Source organism: Zootoca vivipara, chromosome 15, assembly GCF_963506605.1.
Source record: "Zootoca vivipara chromosome 15, rZooViv1.1, whole genome shotgun sequence".
Classification (NCBI taxonomy): Eukaryota; Metazoa; Chordata; class Lepidosauria; order Squamata; family Lacertidae; genus Zootoca; species Zootoca vivipara.
The window spans coordinates 753179-773375 of NC_083290.1; the positions used below are offsets into that span (position 1 = coordinate 753179).

Below are 20197 nucleotides of genomic sequence, written 5' to 3' on the forward strand. Positions count from 1 at the left end.
CTCAAATCCTGCATGCAGGTTTGCCCCAGTTTCAACCACTGTGAGAACAGGGTGCTGGACGAGATGGGCCTAATCCTTGTTATTCTCTTGGACACCAGCAGCTACACAATCCAGCTTTCTGAGAAGCTCAAGTTCCTAGTCCTCATCATTCTATGAGAACAGGATGCTGGCCTGATCAGCAGGCTGCTCTTAAGTTCTTAGAATCATAGAATCCTAGAGTTGGAAGAGACCCCAAGGGCCATCCAGTCCAACCCCCTGCCAAGCAGGAAACACCACCAAAGCATTCTTGACATATGCCTGTCAAGCCTCTGCTTAAAGACCTCCAAAGAAGGAGACTCCACCACACTCCTTGGCAGCAAATTCCACTGCCGAACAGCTCTTACTGTCAGGAAGTTCTTCCTAATGTTTAGGTGGAATCTTCTTTCTTGTATGTAGTTTGAATCCATTGCTCCGTGTCCGCTTCTCTGGAGCAGCAGAAAACAACCTCCCTCCCTCCTCTATATGACATCCTTTTATATATTTGAACATGGCTATCATATCACCCCTTCACCTTCTCTTCTCCAGGCTAAACAGTGCTGGGAATTGTAGCTCTGCGAGGGGGAAGCTACAGTTCCTGGGATTATTTGAATGGGCGTTGAGCGTGCTTTAGATGCCAAGTGGGGCAATACCGTGAGAGGGGAGGCTGCTTCTGGGTACGTAATCACCACTATAGAGAAAACATGCAGCGAGCTGTCTTTCACTTCCTTGTCCTCCTCCCAGGAGTTGGCACACAGGGTCTTGTCGCTCTGCACGTGCACCCACACCCCGAGGATTAAGTGTTGGGGAAAGGTGTGGCTTTCTCTGGGAATTAACCCCCTCCTCAACCTTCCTTGGCTGCAGCAGGAGCACAAGGGAGTCCTCGATCTGAACCTCCTCCCTCCATGAGCAGATGGAGTCACTGGGATGCCAGATGAGAAGGGCAAGCTCTGACTACATTGGAAGCTCATCCTCCCCAAAACAAGAACTACCGGGTGCTGGGAACTGTAGCACAGTGCAGAGTAAACTATAGTTCCCAGGATGGCGGTTTTTTGGGGGGTGGGTGGGATGATAAGATATGGTGTGTATGCAACCATTCAGAAGTAGAGCCAGGAAGCTCCACTTTTCACCCCAGCCTGCAACATGGGACCCTTTTAGCTGAGATTCCTGCATTGTAGGGGGTTGGACTAGATGACCCTTGGGGTCCCTTCCAACCCTACAGTTCTATGATTCTATTATTTTTAATTTAGTCTTGGGGGGTGGGGTGGGGGTGCTTCCAGAAGGGGAGTTAAAAAATAACAGAGTCATTCAGAAATTGCAAAGCAGGTGTGGTTTGAAAAATTTTAAAATGCAGGTTTTCTGGTCAATGGTTTCTAGCCACGATGGCTCATCTCTGCCTTCATAAGAAAGGGCTCTTGTGCTTGGATCCTGTTGAAAGGTTTCCCATAATAGGCATCTGGTAGCCTGCTGTGAGCGCAGAAGGATGGGCTGGAGGAGCCACAGGCCTGATCCCGCAAGGCTCTTTTGGTATTTGCCTGAGTTTGCAATCTTTTCCATTTTATCTCACTGTGCCCTGTGCCCTGCTTCAATAACTTGGTCGTGAAGCAATTATCTACCAAGCTAGCAGATTAATAATAATAATAATAATAATAATAATTGGATTTTTCCTCGAAAGGTTAATTCTAGGTTAAATTTGGGGGTGGGGGTGGGGGAGAATGCAGGCTGCCATTCTGATGTCAACCAAGGTGTGCACATGCTGTGATAATATTTTCTGCATGATCACCCATCCCATAATAAACACCCCCCCTTTCCCTCTCCCTCTCTCCCTCACCTATATTACGGATATCTTTGTGGGAGATTGGGGGGGGGCGGCGGCGGACGACCAATTACAGTTCCAAAGTTTTGTGGTTGGGGCCGAAAGTTAGACTGGCACAGGACCAATACAAATGCGTAATGTTGGCAGAGGTTGGACCAGATTCCTGTATCTGAACTTTGCCTACCTCCCAGGGTTGTTGTCAAACAGGGAGGGGGCTTTGAAGAAAGTGCAAGGGACTGTGCAAATATCACTGGCAGTGTCGCTCCTCTAATCTGGGGTGGGGGTGGCAGCTGATTCTCTCCAGTGAATGATAGCATGCAAAAAGGAGCAAAACAGACCCCCCTAAAACATCATAATAATATAGAAAGACATCAGACGAAGAATCATAGACATTGAGAGACAACAGGACTGCTCAAGATGCCCCGAATACAAAACTGGAGAAACTGAGAGAGATATAGCCGCTCCGGCAGCTTACCTCTCCTTTCTCTTAGCCAAGAACGCAAGAAGGGCTTTCACACTTGCCAGAAGCTCGGCCCTGCCCACGCCTGTCCTGGAAGGATCTTACAAAAAAGTCCCCTATGCTCAAAGACTCTGCGCCTGCTCATTGGGGGAAATAGGTAGTCCAGAGCACCTTTTCTTGAGATGTCCCTTCTATGAAGAGGCACACAGGGAGACCTTGGATTCCATGCTGGTGAGGTTAGTTGACACCCAGGAAAAGCAAATATACGACATGCTCCTGTTAGGCAAAGACCAGAAGACAACCCGGACGTTCGCCAGATTCTGTGTGTCCAGATCTGCAGACAGACACCTTCCCATGAGACAAACCAGTTCATTTGAAAGTCCCTAATTCCGGTCCCCCGAGCGACCCAGGGCCCGTTTTCTGTGGCAGCTTTTCTAAAGTTTCAAGTATTTTTATGCTCATTGCATTTATAAATATTATTTTTATTGTTGTATAAAGTTTTTTATATATGTTTTGTACTTCGGGATTGTTCTCCCAAATGGGTTTTCAGAAGCTGGTCTTCGACCGTAATAAATTATTCAATTCAATTCAATACAATACAGAAAGCCTCTTGCATCCCATTTTTATTTTTAATTTCAAATTACACGTGCAAATTTTTTTAAAAAAGCAAAGCAAACAAGTTTCATACATCTGGAAAACATTCAAGAGTTCACGATGGAGCTGAACGTGTGAAAATGCAATGTTGACCCTCCTTAACCCCCCCCCCGCATTCACTGCCTCCAAGAGGGGAAGGAGCATAGCCATTGTGGCTAATAGTAGCCCCTGATGGCCTTCTCCTTCCGCACGAATCTGCCCAATCCTCTTTCAAAGGCCTCCAAGTTGGTGGCCCCCGCTGCCTCTTGTGGCAGCGAGTTCCACGGTTTCAGGCCAAGGCGCAGTGCGTGTCTGTTGGGGTTGCATCCTCCCCATCGAGCCTGCCCCCAGCCTGGTGGTGCTGCTCTTCCCGATATCTTTGGGAAGAACACCTCCCCTGCGTCTCGGGGAGCAGCTGCAGCCCCAAATTTCTGGAGGGCGGCACTTTTTTGGGGGGTGGGGGTGGGCGGCAAGTCTGGCCTAGAAGTTGTTGCCAGCAGACGCCCACAAACTGAAGCGGCCCCGCCGCCTTGCCGAGGCTCTTGCCGGCTGCCGCGCGTGGGAACTTGGAGGCGGGTTTCGCCCGCCCGACCTGGAGAACGAGATCAGCGCACCTGAGTCACAGGTGAGCGCCGGAGAGCGTTGAACTGGGAGAGGCTGCCAAAGAGTTAACTTGGCGAGCGCGCAGGAGTTCCTCCCTGGAAGATTTCGAGCAGCTCCTGATTCTTCTTCCTTGGCAGGCGGGCGCTCAGGTGCCAAGGTCGGCAGCCAGGTGCCGCGGAGCCTTTATAAAGTCTCCGAGGCGAGATCGAGCGCTCCTTTCGGCCCCAGGCACGCAGAGTCTCCCATCAGGATGTGGAGGGAGATTCTGGCGCACAGGAACTACCTGATCGTCCTGCTGACCCCCTTCCTCTTTCTCCCCCTGCCCGTGCTCCTACCTTACAAGGTAAGCCTCTCTCCGGGTCCTGTGCCCCTCGCCATGGAAAAGGAGAGGCGTTGGGGATTCATAGAATCCTAGAATTGTAGAGCTGGGTGGGACCCCGAGGGTCATCTAGCCCAACCCCCTGCAATGCAGGAATCTCAAGCATCCATGACAGAGGGCCAGCTGTCATCCAACAAAGGAGAGATTCCCTTGCCCTGTCCCAGCGGCTGCAGGATCCAAGCAATGAAGCCATCAAGACTTCATCAAAGAAAGAAGATTCCACCTAAACATTAGGAAGAACTTCCTGACAGTAAGAGCTGTTCAGCAGTGGAATTTGCTACCAAGGAGTGTGGTGGAGTCTCCTTCTCTGGAGGTCTTTAAGCAGAGGCTTGACAGGCATATGTCAAGAATGCTTTGATGGTGTTTCCTGCTTGGCAGGGGGTTGGACTGGATGGCCCTTGTGGTTTCTTCCAACTCTACGATTCTAGGATTCTATGATTCTAAGACACAATTTTCTTTTATGGGCATTGCTTAGGGTGACGTATCAGGGTTTTGCTTCCAGAGGAAAAGTGGGGGGGGGGGTCGCAGTTGTGACACCACAGTCCCTTTGCAGAGGGAGGAACCCCCCCACCTCCCAGGCGGTCCCCAAAGATGGCAATAACAACACAGAGAGAACGCTGTGTCCCGAAGAAGCAATGTTTCCTTTGCCGTTTCCAGAACACGCCGAAGAGGCAAGCAGCTACTTTAAATTGTGGCACCTGAAAAGCAGCTTGCCTCTTCAGCAGAAAGAGTGACTGCTGGGGATGCTGGCGATAAGCCCCTGTTGGTGTTGCGCTGTACAGAAGGCAGATGCAACAGGTAACTTAAATAATAATAATAATAATAATAATAATAATAATAATAATAATAGGAATTGGAGGCCCTCCAAGCAACCTCTAACCCGACAGCCACAGCGTGGGGTGGGGTGGGGAATCTAAATGAAATGGGAACCAACAAGTTGGAAGAGCCCTCTAGGTGGAGCAAAGTGTCTTTAGTTGTGATTCTTCCATTGCAGCGGGTTGGACTAGATGAACTTTGGGGTCCCTTCCACCTCTATTATGAGTCTATGAAGCGGGAGAAACGGGGGCGCCGGAACTGCAGATCAGGCTTGCTTCCAGGGATTGGGTGCTTAAGAACGCAAGAGAAGGCTGGCTGCAGCCGGATCAGGCCAAAGGGGACCCCTCTAGGCCAGAATCCTGTCTATACAGGGGCTCCCCAGATGCTCACAAGAGGCAGGACCTGGGTGCAATGGCAGAACTCTCCCCATTTGCGACACACACTTCCGGCAGCCAGAGACATTGCTGCCTTCTCCCAGTGGAGAGAGAACATAGCCATTGTGACTAGCAGTAGCCTTTTCTTCCTCCATGGATTTGCCCAGTCCTCTTTTAAAGCCGTCCAAGTTGGTGGTCACCCCTGCTTCTTGTGGGAGGGAGTTCCACAGTTTAAGGTCAAGCCTGGGTTTCTGTGTGTGTTGGAATGCAACTCAGAGGGTTTGCATGCAGTGGCCTTGATATTGCAAATTCCAAGGAGGGTCCGTCCAGGGAGAAAGTTTGACAGACGCAAGTGGAACTGTCTCCCACGACCTGCTCCAGTCCAAAGCACCTCTTTGAGGGAAGGGCTGTGTTGCTGAGTGGTGCTGAGCACCTGTTTGGAATGAAGGAATGTGCCAGGTACAATCCCCAATGGCAGTGCTAGTCACTGCCTCCGTCCCAGGCAGGCAGCTTCCTATGCTGGAAACTTCAGAGAGTAGAGAAAAGTATAAGAGGCTTTTGGTGAGAAAAGGAAAGGAAAAACAGCTTGATGCCTGGAACAGCAGGTAAAATCCAGCTGCTTTGGAGAAGAGAAACTCCACCATTCATTGGTGGCACATGATCGCCTCCCATTAAGGAATCCTGGGAACTGTGGTGTGTTAAGATTCATAGAATGGTAGAGTTGGGAGGGACCCCAAGGGTCATCTAGTCCAACCCCCAATGAACACACGAGTTGGAGCATTTGTTCACCCAGCCCAGTGGTACTTGCACTGGCTGGCAGCAGATCTTCTGGGTCTCAGCCAGGAAGCTTTCCCCAGGCACTCCCTGCCACCAGTGACCGACCCTGGGACCCTCTGCAGGTGCTCTGTCACAGAGCTGTGGTCCTTTCCTTTGAAACCCTACCCCTTGCAAGAGTCTAGTCCTCATGGATCTGGAGCGGAGAGGCGCAATTTGGGCACAGGATGGCATTTTTAGCAGGACCACCTCCTTCCGCTGAACTCTGCCGCTGCCTTCATGCCCATTTCCCAATTACATAAGCAGCCTGACCATCTGGACGCTGAGTTTCCTGCTTGGACCCCTTCCAGCTCACTCTCCGTCTTGCCCTCGAGGTGTGAAAGGACCGGCTGCAGGGAAGGTGCCAAAAGAAATGAAGGCTGGGCAAATGGACCAGAGAGAGGGTTCCCTGGGCCAGATGGGCCAAGCCTTGATTCGGGGGAGGACAGACACCCCCACCCCCTCGCTTTCCCATCTACCCAAATTGGAACATTGGAATCTGCCTCACACCGAGTCAGACCAGGGGTCCATCTTCCAGATTCTAGATTCAGGGAAGATGAAAGGAAGCTGCGTCGTTCACACGGAGCATTGTTAAACGGTGGAACTCCCTGCCACAGGAGGCAGTGATGGCCATCAGCTTGGATGGCTTTTAAAGAGGATTGGACAAAATCATGAAAGAGGAGAGGGCTATTGAGGAGGGCTAGCCAGGATGGCTCAGCTCGGCCTCCACGGCTGGAGGCAGCCATACTTTGGAATACCAGTTGCTGGGAAGTGCAGGAGGGAGGGGAGCGACTTTTGTGCTTGGGTCCGGGGGGGGGGTCTCCCATTGGGGTATCTGATTGGCCACTGTGAGGACAGGAGGCTGGACTAGATGGGCCACTGGCCTGATCCAGCAGGCTCTGCTTATGTTCTTAGGTACCAGTACTGTCTGCACAGACCGGCAGCAGCTCCCCAGCATTTCAGTCGGGGGGTCTTTCCCCAGCCCTACCTGGAGATGCCATTGGGGATTGAACCCGGAGCCTTTGTGTAAGCAGGTGCTCTAGCACAGATGTCTGGTTCATCCCACTAAAAACACAGTAAGATTCTAGTCCTCATGGTTCTGGATAAATGGATGCTTTCAATAGGAACATAGGAAACTGTTTAAGGCTGAATCTGGCCATTGGTCCACCTACCTCAGCATTGCCTACACTGACCGGCAGCAACTCCCTAGGCTTTCAGATGAGAGATTTCAGTAGCCCTGCCTGGAGATGCTGTTGAGAGTTGAATCTGGGACCTTCTGCATGCCAGACAGGCGCTCTAGCATAAAGCTCTTACTCACCCTCCTAAAGCTTTAAACAAGTCAGCCTGGGTAGCTCAATTAGTTAGAGCGTGCTGCTGAAGAATGCCAAGGTTGCAGGTTCATAGAATCATAGAGTTGGAAGAGACCACAAGGGCCATCCAGTCCAACCCCCTGCCAAGCAGGAAACACCATCAAAGCATTCTTGACATATAGCTGTCAAGCCTCTGCTTAAAGACCTCCAAAGAAGGAGACTCCACCACACTTCTTGGCAGCAAATTCCACTCTTACTGTCAGGAAGTTCTTCCTAATGTTTCAATGGGGTTCAATCCCCATAAAGGACAGCTGCATATTCCTGCATTGCAGGGGGTTGGACTAGACGATCCTTGGGATCCCTTCCAACACTACCATTCTTTCATTCTAAGTTTCTGGTCCTCGTGGTTCTGGTTTAAATAGGAATCTGCTTTATACCGAGTCAGCAAATAATCAATTAACCCCTGCGCTGCAAACTCCGAAACTTGTGACAAAAGAAGCAACACGTAGACCAACGAACGATAAAGGCATAAATACATAAATTCATAAAGCATAACAACAAAGCATGGTGAAAAACCACAATGTATTATTTAGAATAAGATTCCTAACAACATCATCCCTATCAACAAAGCGAGTACTATCGTCTCTTAATAGTAACTGAAATACTGCTCATCTGGCAATGCAATCTTTGAAATGCACGTTGATGCACGTCGATGCACGTGAACTGGTGCCAAGGTGATCGTAAGGACAGTGATCCGGATAATAGCACTGTTTCGACTTCATCTTCCTCAGCGTTAACTACAAAAAAATAATAATAATACCAGGGACGAGATGCATGCATGGTCTCTTTCGCCCATTCATTTCTAAGCCTGGGGTGCTTTGACCCTGCCAGCTGTGCCGGGGTCGAGAGGGCAAAACAATGAAAAGGTAAACCACCGTGAAGTGCAAATATATAAATGTATATGCGCCAACAACCTTCACATATGCGAGGAGCTTCAAAAATGTGTACAAAATCTCATGTTCGAGGTCTTAAAAGTCCAGTATAAAGTGCAAGAATCAAGTCCGACAGTAAAGTGCTATGATGTATCATGTGCTCTTATCTCTTCCCATGCATTCTTATCTCATCCGACGAAGGGTGGCCAGCTTCTTCCCCGTTTCACGGGAATGCTTTCCTCAGGGGGCGGGCTCTTTCTTAAGTAATAAATGTGTATAGATTTATATGATGCACCATACATACTTATACATTTCTTTAAAACATTGTACAGAAATGTTTAAAATACTCACCAAAGGTTCATGCGCAAAAGCTTACCAAAGGTTCAAAATACTCACCTTTATGCTGGACTTTTAAGACCTCGAGCATGAGATTTTGCACACATTTTTGAAACTCCTTGTATATGTGAAGGTTGTTGGTGCATATACATTTATTCATTTATTTCATTTATTTATTCAGTATTCATCCTGGAGAGTAGTGACTAGTGGGGTGCCCAGGGTTCTGTCTTGGGCCCAGTCTTATTCAACATCTTTATCAATGACTTGGATGATGGGCTTGAGGGCATCCTGAGCAAGTTTGCAGACGACACCAAATTGGGAGCGGTGGCTAATACCCCAGAAGACAGGATCACACTTCAGAATGACCTTAACAGATTAGACAACTGGGCCAAAGCAAACAAGATGAATTTTAACAAGGAGAAATGTAAAGTATTACACTTGGGCAAAAGAAATGAAAGGCACAAATACAGGATGGGGGACATCTGGATTGAGAGCAGTACATGTGAAAAGGATCTAGGAGTCTTGGTAGACCACAAACTTGACATGAGTCAGCAGTGTGATGCAGCAGCTAAAAAAGCCAATGCAATTCTGGGCTGCATCAATAGGAGTATAGCATCTAGATCTAGGGAAGTAATAGTACCACTGTCTTCTGCTCTGGTCAGACCTCACCTGGAGTACTGTGTCCAGTTCTGGCCACCACAGTTCAAGAAGGATGGAGTCTCCTTCTTTGGAGGTCTTTAAGCAGAGGCTTGACAGGCATATGTCAAGAATGCTTTGATGGTGTTTCCTGCTTGGCAGGGGGTTAGAATGGATGGCCCTTGTGGTCTCTTCCAACTCTATGATTCTATATATTTGCACTTCACGGTGGTTTACCTTTTCATTGTTTTGCTAACATTACCGTGTTCTCTGTTTGTTGCTGCTACTGGGGTCAAGAGGGCGGCAGCAGCGGCAGAGGCTGGGCAGACAGAAGTTACACTTTAAGGGGGCAGAGTTTGCCTCTTTGCTCCGAGGAGACCTCCGTGACTAACCTGATCTCCTGTCTCCACGCCAGCAATTGGCGCAGAACGTTCGTTCTTTATCAACTCAAGGTTCTGGTCCTTATGGTCCTGAGTTAAGGTCTGATTCAAATAGGGACTGAGGAAGTGGCCTTATTCCAATCCAGACCCTTGGTCCTCTCAGCTCAGTATTGCAGACTCTGGCTGGCAGCAGCTCCCGGGCTTTCAGGAAAGGAGTCTTTCGCAGCCCCTACTTGGAGATGCCACCGCGGACTGAACTTGGGACCTTCTGTATGCAAAGTTGGAGCTCTGCCACTGAGGGGTGGGCCTATAACTAAAGTAAGATTCTAGTCCTCATGAGTTCGGACAAAGGGCTGGTTTCAAGAGGAAATACCTGGGGGTATTTCGTGAAGAAGCGCCTTAACTCAGTGTTAGAGCCTCTTGCATACAGAAGAGTCAAGATGAAATATCCGCAACATGTCCATTTTAAATACATATATATATATATATATATAACCTAAGGTGATGATGTCTGCCTGAGACCTCAGAGATGTGCTGCTAGCCCCAAACTGTTGATGAGCTGCGGTTTAGAAAAAGACAATTAAAAAGGGAGCCATGATATAGGTTTACTTTACAAGATGAGGTTCCTCCTGTGGTTGGGAGTTCCAGAGTTTAACGCCATGCCACAAAAGAACTCCTGGATCTCCCAGCAAGGGAGGTTTTCATCTGCCTCTCGACGTAGCGAAAAGCAACTTATGCACAAGGCAGAGTTAACAGTCCCGTTTTAAAAGCAAACCCAGAGCTGCTCGTTACTCATCCACCACAGACCACATCTGCCAACGTGATAAAGCAGCTGTAAAGCGGTGATTGACCATAAATGAGGTTGTGTAAATCAGCGAATGTTGTTTTTGCCTTGAGCCAATTAAACTCACCAAACAAGAGGGCAAAACCAACCAGGCAGTGCCTCCTAAACCACGTCCACCAGACACAATTAAAATCCACTTGCAGGCCTGCTTAAATATCACGGCCCTCAGCCAAGGAACGCCTCTGACCTTCTTTCCTAGACACAAAGTGGCCCCTGTCTGCATAGGACCAGCCGTAATATCCTTTGGAGTGAAGGGGGAAATCTAATTCGGTTTCCATTTACTGTCTCTGTTGTTGTTGCATTGAGGGGGTTGGGCTAGATGACCGTTGGGGTTCCCTCCCAACCCTACAATTCTATGATTCTGTGATTATCGATTGCATTTATATCACAGCTTTTTCTCCAGGGAGCTTTAAGGTGGCATAAAGGTAAAGGGACCCCTGACCATTAGGTCCAGTCGTGACTGACTCTGGGGTTGCGCGCTCATCTCGCGTTATTGGCCAAGGGAGCCGGCGTACAGCTTCCAGGTCATGTGGCCAGCATGAGTAACCAGAGCAGCGCACAGAAACGCCGTTTACCTTCCCGCTGGAGCGGTACCTATTTATCTACTTGCACTTTGACGTGCTTTTGAACTGCGAGGTTGGCAGGAGCTGGGACCGAGCAACGGGAGCTCACCCCGTCGCGGGGATTCGAACCGCCGACCTTCTGATCAGCAAGCCCTAGGCACAGTGGTTTAACCCACAGCGCCACCCGCATACACCTTGTTTAATCCCCACAACAGCCCTGTGAGGTAGGCTAGGCTGAAAGGCAGTGACTGGCCCCCGAGGCCCACCCAGTGGCTGAGTGGGGATGTGAACCCTGGTTTCTCCCAGGTCCTAGTTCAACACTAACCACTGCACTACACTGCCTCTGGCTCCAGTGGAGTCAATTGACCAAAAAAACACTTTCTGATGGTGAGAGCGTTTGGCAGTGAAATGGACTCCCTTGGAAAGTGTTGGCCTTGCTTTCCTTGGACGATTTTAAACTCAGACGGGACGACCACCCGTCAGGGTTCCCTTAGCTGCAATTTCTGCATTTCAGCAGCCCTATCTCGACGGCATTAGGCATCGGCCGGCCCTTGGGGTTTTCTTCCAGCAAGAGACCCATCTCGGGTGGCAACAGGGGAGGAGAAACGCCAACCCTGCGGGGCGGGCGGTGAACCCTTGTGCCCTTGGCAGCACGCTCATGCCGCAGAATGGGCAATAAAACGGAGCATTGTGCTGAAGTCAGCTGAGGAGGAGGAAAACAGAGATCAATGTAGACGATGTGGCTGATAAGAGGCTGTTGTTTTCAGGCAGTTCTTCACCTGTCTCTCGCTCTGTTGCTACGCAGGAAGCAGGATCCCGAGCCAAGGCAGAGAACACAACAATTTAGAGAAACAAAAGAGGCTTCATGGTCCACGGCCCAAAGAAAGGGCTGGATCTGTCTTGTTCCGGAGGTTTCAGAATACCAGTTCCTAGAAGCTGCAGGAGAGGAGAGCGTTGCTCTTGTGGATTTCCCTTGGGGGCACCTGGTTGGCCACTGTAGGAACAGGAGGCTGGACTAGGTGGACCACTGACCTGATCCATCTAGGTTCTTCTTAAGGAGGTCCATTGTGATAGCAGAACCTCCATGTCCAGTGGCAGTCTACCTCTGAATACAAGATACTGTAATAACATCTTGGAGGTCCCTGGCCTCAAGGAAATTAGACTGGCCTCCTGTCACAAGACACAACAGGGCCCTGCGGGATTTGACATCTTTCTGCAGGGCCTGCAAGACGGAGCTGTTCTGCCAGGCCTTTGGCCGGGGTCCAGCCTGACTCCCCCCCTCTCCTTATAAGAACTTGCATGAAAGTGCCCCCCTGCCTTTCTCACAGGCACATATAAGATCAGTATAAATCAGGCATCCCCAAACTGCGGCCCTCCAGATGTTTTGGCCTACAACTCCCATGATCCCTAGCTAAGAGGACCAGTGGTCAGGGATTATGGGAATTGTAGTCCAAAACATCTGGAGGGCCAAAGTTTGGGGATGCCTGGTATAAATAGTTAGGCCTGGTGAGCATTTAAGGTCCTCATTCCTACTTAGCTGGTTGCCATCTGATTGGATCTCACTTTGATTCTGACTTGATTTTAAGATGTATTTTAATTGATTGCTTGATTTTATGGTAATTTGTCATATATTTTCATTTTATTGTATTTTTAACTAGTTGTTTTATATTTGGTGTTAGCCGCTCTGAGCACGGCCTTGGCTGGGGAGGTGGGGTATTGTGAGGGACAGGGGATATCGCGAAGTCCCTCCCCTCCTGAGTTCAAGCCCGTCCCCGAGCAAAGGGGAAAGCAGGGAGAGTTCCGATTCCAGTGGGGAAGCAGGAAGTCGTGTCCGAGGCTCAGGCAAGGTAGAGGAGCCAGGGTCCCAGGTGGGACAGGAAGGGGCAAGTAAGGGGGGAAGACCCATCCCCCCAACTCCAGAATTACGCAGGAAGAGGAGGGGCAAGAGGATGGGTCTGCCAAAGCTTTTGTGTTGGAGAAAGACGCGCCAAAAGCCATTAGGAGGTTCTGAAACCGACTGACAACATCGCTCCGTGTAAATAGCAATGACTTGAGCACTGTAAATACGCAGCACCAATAAAAGAATAAAATGCAGAGCTGCGTAGCGTCGTTACTCTGAAGTAGTCCACTCCGGCCACTGTGACAGCAACCTCCTAATCATTTTTGGGCTACTTTGGAGTTGCCGGGATGAGCGTGTCAGAGGCGGAGAAGTGGCGGCAGATCGCTGAGCAAGCCCAGCTAGAACTGCAACAGCTGTCGCTGCAGGCGCAGGGAGAATTGAAGGCAGCTAAAGAGGAGACTAAGAAGGTCCAGGACGACCGGCTACAACTTGCGGAACAGGTGAGAGAGCTCCAGGAAAAAGAGCAGCATTTAAGGGCGGTGGCGGTAGACCTCCAAAACAAGCTGGATGCAGAGAAAAACAAGGCGGGAGGGGCACCCCAAGTCCAAGTGCTGCCAGGAAGGAGAGCCGGGACCCTAGTAAGCAAGTTCAATGGAGACCCGAAGGAGTTTCAGGGCTTTGAGACTGAGATTGTGTATGCTCTTGAGCTGCACCACGATGAGTTCCCTGATGATGAGCACAGAGTAGCGTTTATTGTGGAGCACCTTACAGGGGCGGCCAGGGAGTGGCTAAGACCGTTAATTGCAACAAGGAATCCTTGCATGAAGAATGTCAAACTATTTCTAGAAGGTTTGAAAACGATGTATTCGTCCGATAGTCATATGGACCAGACTAAGGAGGAACTTCATAATTTACGCCAAGGAAATATGACAGTTCGCGCGTATTGGGCGAAATTCACCATGCTGGTGCACAGATTGGGGTGGGATCTGGAGTCTGCCCCAATGCAAGCGGCGTTTTACTTGGGGTTGCATGAGGAGGTGAAGGATGAGCTCTCGAGAGGTCCAAAGCCCAGTAATATGGATCAACTGAGCAAAGCGGCTCTGGCGGTGGGGGTGAGGCAGGAATCCAGATGGAGCGACAAGCAAGCAACGCGCGCAAAGCGGGCTTGGTTCCCACGGTCGCAGGAGAAGCCACTCCCTCAACAACCCTTTCAAGCCACGCCTGGGGCCAGTCAGGACCAGGAACCCATGCAGATTGATAGCGCGCGCGCGCGGGCTTTTCAAACCCCAGCGGCGCCAAGACGCAAGGAGGGAAGGGGTGGGAATTGCTTTCTCTGCAACTCCCCCCAGCATCTCGTCAGAGACTGCCCACATCGCAGGGAGTGGCAAGGAAAGGCGGGAACGGTTGTGCCCTCCCCCACTGACGCAGCACCACAGCAGGGAAACGGGAAAGCCTGGCTGCAGGAGACAAGGGGCGGCAGCCAGGCACAGTCAGCAGACAACAGCCCCAGCCCACCCACCCGCACAGAGAGGAGCAGAGCCAGCCCACCCCTCCCAGAGCAGGAGTGGTTCTAGAAGTGACGCTCACGCTCCCAAATGGCTATCCATTGACGGTCCTCGCCCTAATTGACAGTGGTGCCTCAGCCAACTTCTTCTCGAGAAACTTTGCAGAAGAGCACCAGATCCAGCTTCTGCAGCTGGATTTTCCTCTGCACGTGGCAACCATTGACGGCAGAGAGCTGCTGGGAGGGGCCATCACTCATCAAACCCCCCCCATGAGAATGACGGTTGGAAGGCACTCAGAGACACTGGCATTCAACGTCACCACCATCTCAGACCCCCCAATCGTTTTGGGCATGAGCTGGCTGGCGCGCCACGACCCCTCCATAAGTTGGCATCAGAGATGCATCACTTTTGGATCGGACTTTTGCCTGGAACATTGCATGCAGCACCAACCAGGGGAGGGGCCTCCGATAGCCACGGTGGCCACCATGCACGTCAAAGGGGGTGAGGCGATACCCAAACCATACTGGGACCTGCAGGAGGTCTTCAGTGAAGCGGAGTCCGACCACCTGCCCCCACACAGGCCTTTTGACTGCCAGATCAACCTGGTGCCTGGGGCAACTATACCCCCAGCCAAGCTGTACGCCATGTCAGACCAGGAACTGGAGGATCTGCGCGCTTTTATCGACAAGAACCTCAAGCGGGGGTTCATCAGAGAAAGCAAGGCAGCAGGGGGCAGCCCGGTCTTCTGGGTGGACAAGAAAGACACGCAACAGCGCCGTCTGGTGGTGGATTTTAGACGGCTGAATTCGGTGACAGAGCCAGTGGCTTTCCCCATGCCCAGAGTGGATGATCTCCTGACAGCGGCACGCAGAGGCAAGATTTTCACCAAGCTAGACCTGAGGGGGGCGTACAACTTGATCAGGATCCGGGAAGGCGATGAGTGGAAAACCACGATGTTCACGCCTCTGGGCTCTTTTGAATATCTGGTGATGCCCTTCGGGTTGCAAGGGGGCTCAGCATGCTTCCAGGCCTTCATGCACCACGTCCTGGGGTCCCTACTCTTCAGGAAATGCTTGGTCTTTCTGGATGACATCCTTATTTACTCCAACGACCCAGTGCAGCACGTGAAGGACGTCAGGGAGGTGTTACAGCGCCTGAAGGAGAACCACCTGTATGTGAAGCTGGAGAAGTGCAAGTTTCACACCAAGGAGGTGGACTTCCTGGGCTACAAGCTGTCAGACAAGGGGCTGGCAATGGACAAGGACAAGGTGCAGACCATCCTGGACTGGCACAGCCCCAGGACGCGCAAAGATGCCCAACGCCTACTAGGCTTTGCCAACTTCTACAGGAAGTTCATCAAGAACTTCTCTCGAGTTACGGCTCCCATCACTGACTGCCTGAGAGGCAAGCAGAAGTTCAGGTGGACACCAGAGGCGCAAGCAGCGTTCGAAAGCCTCAAGAGGGTGTTCGCCTCAGACCAGAACCTGTTCCACGTGGTTCAGGACGCGCCCCTACGCATTGAAACAGATGCTTCTGATAAGGCTGTGGGCGCCATTTTGTTGCAACTGGACGCCAACAGAGAGTGGAGACCCTGTGCCTTCTTCTCCAGGAAGTTGACCCAGCCCGAGCGAAACTACACAGTTTTTGATCGGGAACTTCTTGCGATCCACGCGGCGTTCCAGCACTGGAGACACTTCCTGGTGGGCGCCAAGCACCCCATCCAGGTGTGCACAGACCACAAGAACCTGGAGTTCTGGAGAACTGCCAGGGTGCTCAACCAGCGGCAGATACGGTGGGCGGAGTTCTTCTCGAACTTCAACTTCTCCATACACTACATCCCAGGAGAGCAGAATGTCAGGGCGGATGCCCTCTCCCGCAAGCCAGAGTACATGGAGGAGGAGGCGCCACCAGCCCCAAGGCACATTTTCCCCCCGTCGGCATGGTCCTGCGGAGCAGCAGTGGTGAGCGAGGCAGAACTCACAGCACTGACGGCAGCGGATGAATTTGCCAACCGCATCTTCAGAGAACTGAGAGGGGGGAGGGAGCAGGCAAAAGACTTTGCAGAACGCAGAGGGCTGCTTTTCTACAAGGGTGCGCTGTACCTACCCACCACCCAGCTTCGACGTACGGTCCTCAAGCAGATGCACGACAACCCTACAGCGGGGCATTTTGGAAGGGACAAGACCACTCACCTAGTCATGAGACACTTCTGGTGGCCAGGGGTGAGGGAAGATGTTCGAGACTATGTAAGGGGCTGTACCACCTGCCAGCGGGCGAAGGTGGTCAGAGCAGCGCCACCAGGGTTGCTGGAGCCCTTAGCCACACCACACAGGCCGTGGGAAGTGGTGTCCATGGACTTCATCACAGATCTGCCTTCGTCCAGGGGTAAGACTGCAGTGTTGGTGGTGGTGGACCTCATGTCCAAAATGTGTCACTTTATACCGTGTGCCAGGGCAGTCTCGGCAGAAGAGACAGCCAAACTGTTTGTTGATCACGTTTTCAGACTGCATGGATTACCTTTAAGGGTTATTTCGGATCGTGGCCGCCAATTTGTTTCCAGGTTCTGGCGGCGGCTCATGAACCTCCTGCAGGTGGAGGTCAGCTTGTCGACGGCTAGACACCCGCAGACCAACGGACAAGCGGAGAGGGTCAACGCCATTCTGCAGCAGTACCTGAGATGCTACGTCAGCCAGCGGCAAACGGACTGGGTGGATCGCTTGCCACTAGCAGAATTTGCCTACAACAATGCAGTGCACGTCTCCACAGGGGTGTCGCCCTTTAAGGCCAATTACGGGCGCGACCTCAGATCTTTCCCAGAGAGGGAGAGGGAGGAGGAGGAGGAGGGCCCACAGGCTGAGGATTGGGCAGAGGAACTGGAGACGGTGCACCAGCAGCTCAGAGAACACTTGGAGAGGGCCAAGGAAGCGTACAAAAAGGGGGCAGATCGCCACAGGCGACAAGGGGAGGTCATCAGGGTGGGGGACAAGGTGTGGTTGTCCTCGGAGGGCCTTCCCACCAGAGGGAGGTGCAAAAAGCTGGCACCCAAATGGCTGGGCCCCTTCACGGTCACGCAACAGGTCAACCCGGTGGCATACAGGCTGGCACTGCCAGAGGACATGAGGGTGCATCCAGTGTTTCATAGATCGCTGCTGTCGCCGTACAGGGAAAGCAGCAGGCTCAGAGACAGCGAACAAACCCCCGAGGGAGGGGGGGAGAGGGAAAGCAGGGAGCAACTCAATGAGGCCACGGCCATCCTGGATTCAAGGTGGGGGGTGGGGGGCCTGGAGTACCTCATGGCATGGGAGGATGCTCCACCGTCCCAGAATGAATGGGTTCCCGCCACTCAGATACAGGAGGAATTCTTGGTGGAAGAATTTCACGCCCTCTTTCCCCACAGACCCAAGCCCTGGCACATGGAAAGGGAGGGGGAGGAGGAGGAGGCACGGGAGAACAGCTCACCATGGCGCTGGGAAGCGGAGTTTGAGGAACCAGAGGATGAGGTATGGGTGTCGCCAAGATCCACCCAGTCAGAGGAAGGAGCAGCTTGGCAAAACATTTTTACCCCCACCAGCTCTGACGCCACGGACTTTTTGGGATTCCCGTCCTCCCAGGCGGAAGGGGGGGGCTCGCAGGACTGGGGGGAGGTGTTCACACCAACGGGCTCGGAGAGCACCGAGTTTTTAGGCTTCCAGTCGTCACCGACACATGGGGGGGGCCTGGGGAGGGGTGAAGGAGAGCTTGGGAGGGGGGTGGATGTGAGGGACAGGGGATATCGCGAAGTCCCTCCCCTCCTGAGTTCAAGCCCGTCCAAGGGGAAAGCAGGGAGAGTTCCGATTCCAGTGGGGAAGCAGGAAGTCGTGTCCGAGGCTCAGGCAAGGTAGAGGAGCCAGGGTCCCAGGTGGGACAGGAAGGGGCAAGTAAGGGGGGAAGACCCATCCCCCCAACTCCAGAATTACGCAGGAAGAGGAGGGGCAAGAGGATGGGTCTGCCAAAGCTTTTGTGTTGGAGAAAGACGCGCCAAAAGCCATTAGGAGGTTCTGAAACCGACTGACAACATCGCTCCGTGTAAATAGCAATGACTTGAGCACTGTAAATACGCAGCACCAATAAAAGAATAAAATGCAGAGCTGCGTAGCGTCGTTACTCTGAAGTAGTCCACTCCGGCCACTGTGACAGGTATAAATAAAAATTATTATTATATTTGATGTTAGCCACTTTGGGGTGGGGTATAGATAAAATATTATTATTATTATTATTATTAGGAACAACAATTGGAGCATACTGCTTGTGGGCTTCCCTTGGGGCACCTGGCTGGCCACTGCCTGTGAGAACAAGAGGCTGGACTAGATGGGCCCCCTTTGGCCTGATCTAGCAGGCTCTTATTACATTCCGATGGAACCTCCAGGTCCAGAGATAGTCTATCTGGATTATTTGGAGGTATTTGGCCACTGTGAGAACAGGATGCTGGATTAGATGGGCCCACCGCCCTGACCATGAGGTTCTTAGAGATGAGAGGCCCGTCCATCCTTCCTCCTCAAAAAAGCAGAAAAACGACCTGCAACCCTTTCCTCTCTCCCAGGGTAGCTGGCCATTGGGGCTCACCCTAAGCCACCCCTCTTGCAAATAGGAACATCAGAAGAACCAAGGAATCGTAGTTGGAAGAGACCCCAATCTTCTTTCCAAGCCCCACACTCTCCTTGAGTACTCGCCCTGCTTGGGATGGTGAATTCTTGAACTTCTGTAATAATAACTTGGGTGGAGAAACAGAGGGATGGGTTGGGTGTATAGAGACCTGGGACTTTTGCGCGGCTCGAATGAGGGCGAGGGAATGGAGGAAGGAGTCGTCGCTTTACCGGTGCTTGTCTGCAGCCCTACCCACTCCTGGCATGCACACACACACACACACGGAAAGGAAGGAAAGTGGTCTTTGAGGCAAGAGTTTTCTTGCTGGGGCTCTGCATTGTTGACACAATCTCCAGCTAAAAAGCTTAAAAACAAATAATGCCGTGAAGCCTTTTGGGAGGGAAGGGGGTGGAATCGGAGGCACAGCTGAAAACAGAGACAGCTGGCAACTTCCTTCTCTCCCCCCCCCCTTCAAGTATAGCATAACATTCTCAGGAAACCCACACCAATGAGGGGAATAATCACTCTACCTCGCAGGGTTGTGGTGAATGTGGAGCCCAAGAAAGAAAGAAAGAAAGAAAGAAAGAAAGAAAGAAAGAAAGAAAGAAAGAAAGAAAGAAAGAAAGAAAGAAAGAAAGAAAGAAAGAAAACCTTCCTCTTTAACCATAGCTGCCAAGTTATCCCTTTTTTAAAGGGATTTTCCCTTATGCTGAATAGGCTTCCTCGCGAGAAAAGGGAAAACTTGGCAGCTATGTCTTTAACCCCCACCTCCAATTTCTGGGCCATTTCAGGGGCTCCCCAGTTATTTATTTTAACCAAAGCAGTTAGGTGCAACAAGATCACCACCTGCAGGCCAAACTGGCCACACACATGTATAATCAGGGCGTAAGAGCCAATAAGCCCAACTCCAGTTCAAAAGCACGTCAAAGTGCAAGTAGATCAGGCATCCCCAAACTGCGGCCCTCCAGATGTTTTGGCCTACAACTCCCATGATCCCTAGCTAACAGGACCAGTGGTCAGGTAAGATGGGAATTGTAGTCCAAAACATCTGGAGGGCCAAAGTTTGGGGATGCCTGAAGTAGATAAATAGGTACCGCTCTGGCGGGAAGGTAAACGGCGTTTCCGTGCGCTGCTCTGGTTTGCCAGAAGCGGCTTTGTCATGCTGGCCACATGACCTGGAAGCTGTACGCCGGCTCCCTCGGCCAATAACGGTCAGGGCGCCCTTTACCGTTACACATTTCAAGCGCTTGTATGCAACTCCTCCCACAAGAATCCTGGGAACTCCCCCCCCCCCAAAAAAAGGTACTGTGAATGGTAGC

The 20197-nt window shown here is 51.4% G+C and overlaps 1 protein-coding gene across 1 annotated transcript in view; it reads left to right on the plus strand.

The window, feature by feature from the left end:
- Positions 1 to 3663: 3663 nt before the first annotated feature.
- The window catches only part of SLC13A2 (solute carrier family 13 member 2), a 36600-nt gene continuing 20066 nt past the window's right edge, over positions 3664 to 20197 (plus strand). Inside the window, exon 1 of the mRNA XM_060268618.1 lies at positions 3664 to 3870. Coding sequence (XP_060124601.1) covers positions 3778 to 3870 — 93 coding nt within the window. The 5' untranslated portion in view covers positions 3664 to 3777. The remainder of the gene's footprint in view (positions 3871 to 20197) is intronic.